The sequence below is a fragment of the Morus notabilis genome, unplaced genomic scaffold (assembly GCF_000414095.1).
Source record: "Morus notabilis unplaced genomic scaffold, ASM41409v2 Scaffold843, whole genome shotgun sequence".
In the NCBI taxonomy this organism is placed as follows: Eukaryota; Viridiplantae; Streptophyta; class Magnoliopsida; order Rosales; family Moraceae; genus Morus; species Morus notabilis.
Genome location: NW_010361268.1, coordinates 358,881 through 363,450, shown reverse-complemented (window position 1 = coordinate 363,450; position 4,570 = coordinate 358,881). Strand labels below are relative to the sequence as shown.

General features: G+C 34.9%; 1 protein-coding gene across 1 annotated transcript in view; it reads right to left on the bottom strand.

Annotated features, from left to right (window-relative positions):
• Window positions 1–3,084, bottom strand: part of LOC21408388 — a 4,271-nt gene extending 1,187 nt beyond the window's left edge. The window contains exons 1-7 of the mRNA XM_024166147.1: window positions 2,869–3,084; window positions 2,511–2,692; window positions 2,028–2,312; window positions 1,847–1,905; window positions 1,672–1,708; window positions 554–625; window positions 140–476 (exon numbers count right to left, since the gene is read on the bottom strand). Of these exons, the coding sequence (XP_024021915.1) occupies window positions 140–476; window positions 554–625; window positions 1,672–1,708; window positions 1,847–1,905; window positions 2,028–2,312; window positions 2,511–2,692; window positions 2,869–3,084 (1,188 nt within the window). The remainder of the gene's footprint in view (window positions 1–139; window positions 477–553; window positions 626–1,671; window positions 1,709–1,846; window positions 1,906–2,027; window positions 2,313–2,510; window positions 2,693–2,868) is intronic.
• Between the last annotated feature and the right edge of the window lie 1,486 nt (window positions 3,085–4,570).

Genomic DNA, 4,570 nt, shown 5'->3' with positions numbered 1-4,570 from the left:
ATATATATTTTTTTTTTTTTTTTTTGTTTTTGTTTTTGTTTTGTCTTTGAGTATGATATGATGTGTAACAATATCCTACCAGGAAGGGGACACATTTGATCAAACAACTCTATTTTTTTTTTTAATAATTTTTGTTTACCTGCCCAGCATTGCCGAAGTTGACTTCACCATCAGAACATTTGCGGTCTGTGATATTGGAATGAAAGGGATTACACAGAACAGGCACCAGTGAACCGGATTGATTGAAGAAAATTAATGGCGATGTCTCAGGTGGGACTGGCCTTAGATTAAAGTTGGAGATATTGGTTATGAACTGATTAACAAGATCCACCAATTGGAGCGTGACATCTTTGCTCTCTCGCAGCGTTTCTTGGGCAGTTGCATTGTCTACGCAGGGAAGAATGTCGTCCAAAGCTGAATCGGCCGTTGGGTTCTGAACCCATTCGTCCATTGCAACACAGGTATCTCCTACTACACTGTAATATTGATCTTATTGTAAAAATAGTGTATTTATTATATATGCAAAAGCGAGAGTTTGTGACACCGAACTTACTTGTGAAGAAGAAGAAATATGCCGCCAAGAATAAATGTAACCGTGACGAGGATCCACCCTATCACCACCAATCTGCAATTATTCCTCTAATTATGAATACTAATCAGGAGAAAAAGATCATATATAGTTATTATATCTCTTTATTATTGCTTATAATCTAAAGATCGGATATCCTTACGACTAGAAAATAATAAGGACGTCTTTTTGTGCTTATCAAAAGTTATGTTCAATTTTTAACCCAAAAAAAAGAAAACCTGCAGTTTGTTCTAGTTTAAACGACCGGCTTTTTTATTATTACTTTAAAAAAAAAAAAATTCATCCTGGAAAGTTCTGTCCTTTATATTTCAAAATTTTAATTACAGCTAAAAAAGGGTATGTCGTTTTTCCTTATACTAGTTAGTTGTCGTCTTTCCTTAGCTGTACAAAGGACATTTCCTTGCCTACATTAAAGACATGTCCTCAAAATTTTAAATGCTGGTGTCGTTTATATTTAAAATTTGACACGTAATTTTTTGGCAACAAAATTTACAATTGTTCAATTAGAAACGACACGTTGTCAAAAAAGATTTCCGTACGTTCAACCGTGAAAAAAGACGCGCCTTTTTTTTTGAAAAAAAAAATTCTTGTAAAGTCTTCAGTGGTTGTTTAAAGTATTCAAGTTTGTTGTCGTTTTAGGAAGTAATGTTACATATGGTTTTTGTTTTAAAAAGTTTTCTGTTGTCTGTCCAAAAAGTGATGATGGTTTCCCGTTAAATTTTTTGTCCGTTATTCATAATTTTTTTTATTTGCTACTCATCTTTTATTCATAATTATTCATATTACCTTCATGTCGTTTCTAGTTACAAATTTTCTATTATAACTATAAACCACATGTCGTTTTACACAAACACCATCATTGTCTACTGTCTAATTCTGTTGTTGTAGTTAAGCAACATATCATTGGAAAAAAACGCATCACTTACTATATAACCGGTTGTGAAAATTCAAAGTATCTTTACTTATCGTAGAAGCTAAATTTTAATTTCTATATAATATTGCAACCTATATGGAAATTAGCAGAATATATGAGAATTGAAAAGCATAGAAACGTTAACTAGAATGGTAAGTTAATCACTTACGTATACACAAGACGTCGCATACCCAGAACTGAAAACACTGCAATTGCGAGTAACAAGAACAATATGTGATGATATATAAGAGTTTACCAAAATAAAATAAAATAAAAGCAAACATTGATGATAATAGTGAAAATAATTGGAGACATTGACGTATATATAGGGTCAGTTGGCTTACGGAAACCAAAAAAAACTAACAGCAGCATTACTGCGGCAATTATAACTAGACTCAAACTCCTGTGTAGCAAATTCAGCAATAAATCATCAGTTGAAAAAGATCAGTTATCCTTGAAACCAAGCAATAAAACAATATTTGATAAAAGAAAAACAAAAGGAAAAAGAAAACAGGATTTACTGACACAGAATCTAAAACTCGCTGTATGTCATCTGAATTGTCCTTCGTTGCCTGTTCTAGACGAGCAGAAGAAGCGTTGATCTTATTTTCAACACTGTCAATGCTTTCCTGACTATCAGAAGGTAAGAAAATCTGAGCGATTCTAACATCCTTAGCATCATCAAGATAATACGACACACTTCCAAGACTCTTGACAACGGAGTCTGCTTGCCGAACAACATAGTCCAAAGTGTTTGACGTCTCTTTGTGGAACTTCCCTTGTCCCATATACAGAATAGCGCATCCAATTCTTAAAAAAAATAAACATGTAATTACTGTGAATCAAGCAGTGTTTGTTATCAGTGACAATAAAACAACCAAGATATAAAAAGCGTGACAAATAAATCCCACATTCCTATGCAACAAAGGTGATGATTACATCATTAATCATATCAATATTCAATATGACAAAATGGACTAGAAGGAGGGTTTGGAAGTCAGAACTAACATTGAAGTAATGGTGAAGAGAAGGAGAAATATGAGGGAAAGCGCATATGCAGTTCGAGAATAGCCAGAATGTTGACGTTGGAAGCAGCAGTGGCAAAGACCAATAACCAGCATGCACACACCAAATCCTAGGAACCAGGCTGCGGCGAGTACGAACAAAGGAGCGGCAGTAAACCCAACAGACTGCACCGCGGAAACAATTAGTCAAGGTTGTTTGGTGACATTTTTGTTTTTCTCTCTTAAACAAGATAATGAGTACTTAAGATTTGTTCCTTCCATTTCACTTATGAAAACAAAAACAGAAATTAATAAGCGATACGTATATAGGTATAAAATTAAGAAGGCATTCCAAGACTCACAGAGAAGTAATGTCTTTCACTAATATTCCATCCACCCTTGTAATAATTGAAACCATCAAGAGGGTCTTTTCTGTGTGTACTCTCTGCAGCCAATATCAGGGATGAATTCTGTTCTGGTTCTGCTTTTGTTGCCTCAAGAAGATGCCTTCTAATACTCGGCCTTGGATCGACACCATGATCGTTCTCATATGTACTCAGTCCTATAGTTAGGAACATTCTCTTAACGTATGAAAAAAATGGAGAAAACAACATACAATCTTGATTCAGGCCAACTCATGTAACTCATGACTTCTTCCGATGTAAGATCTAATGGATTTAAAATCTTTCTACAGCTGAGAAAAATGCATCTTATCCACAGGAAAAAAAATAAATAAAATAAATAAAAGGAAAGAAGAGAGAAAGAAGAAAGAGAAGGATACCATGATTTTGAGGAGCTTCATGAGACGGTGAAAAGAAGGCTGAGAAAATGAAGAGCAAACTTGGTAGGAGAAGAAAAGGCTTCAATTTGGTAAAGAGCATCGTATTACGTCCTGAGATCTCTTCTCTCGTCGGGTTTGATTCTTAACACCGATTTCCAAAGAAAAAAACTTTCGTTTGTCGTTTTTCTCTTTGTTGGGTTTAAGTTCTAATGATGTTTTAGGTACATGGCCAGTTATCCATGTCCGGCCGTTAAAAAGATTGCTTCTTCTTGTCCTTTTGTTAGTGGAACGGCTTATATATGATCCTGGTTGCACAATACACCTGGCATTGGCTTTTGATAAGTTGGCTAAAATGGTAAAACAGAACAAGGGATGTCCTAAACATCTCATACAACTTGTTTATTTGTCTTCATAATGGTCAACGGACTTGGATTGAAACAAGCTAGTGAGACTCATCCATGAGCAGTGAGCTCTTATTTGTGTCCGGCACTTCACTAAGATAAAGCATATAAATAAATAAAACTCATTTACTTATGGTTTACATGTTTTTCCATTAGAGTATTACTCCGAGGGCTCCAAATTTTATTATCACATAGCTTTTAAGTTGAAATTAGTAGATGAAATCGTGTAAAAAAGTCAATAAATTGAAAGTCGATAAAAGTTGTTCATCAAGTAAACAAATCAAAGTTGATAAAAGGTCTCCAGACGCTCCACCAAGCAAAAAAAAAAAAAGTGCTCTCAAGGCAACACATATCAGTAAAAAATAAATAAATAAATAAATAAAAGAACAAATAGATTGATACATAGCACGACGTGGTCAAATGGTTAGCGGCAACCAGGTAAGAAAAAGAAGCAAGCAGAGGCGTCAAAGTAAGAAACATTCACACAGAATACATATATCATAGCGGGTCCCAACACACTGTACATAAGTCAACATAGTAGTTGCATTCAAAAGTGTAGTAATACATTTCCACCAATGAATCTCATATCTGAGGATGAACCTCCTCAGAATGCCTAATATAAGTTTTTGAGTAAAATATAAAAGCAGCCCACGCGGAAACTGCTGCGACGAGTTTCAGTTAATTTCCTTGTCCTGAATCCATATTAGAACTAGGCTGTAATGAATACATCATATTAAGCAGAGGTCTTGAAACTCCACAGATAAAGCAGAGATGAAAGTTTCCTGCAAGCTTGCCGAGTTGTTCTGCTGCATTGTTTCCGTGGAGCCTTGTGCATGCATTGATGGCAACTGAGGGTTCATTTGGTTTTCATGAAAACGTACT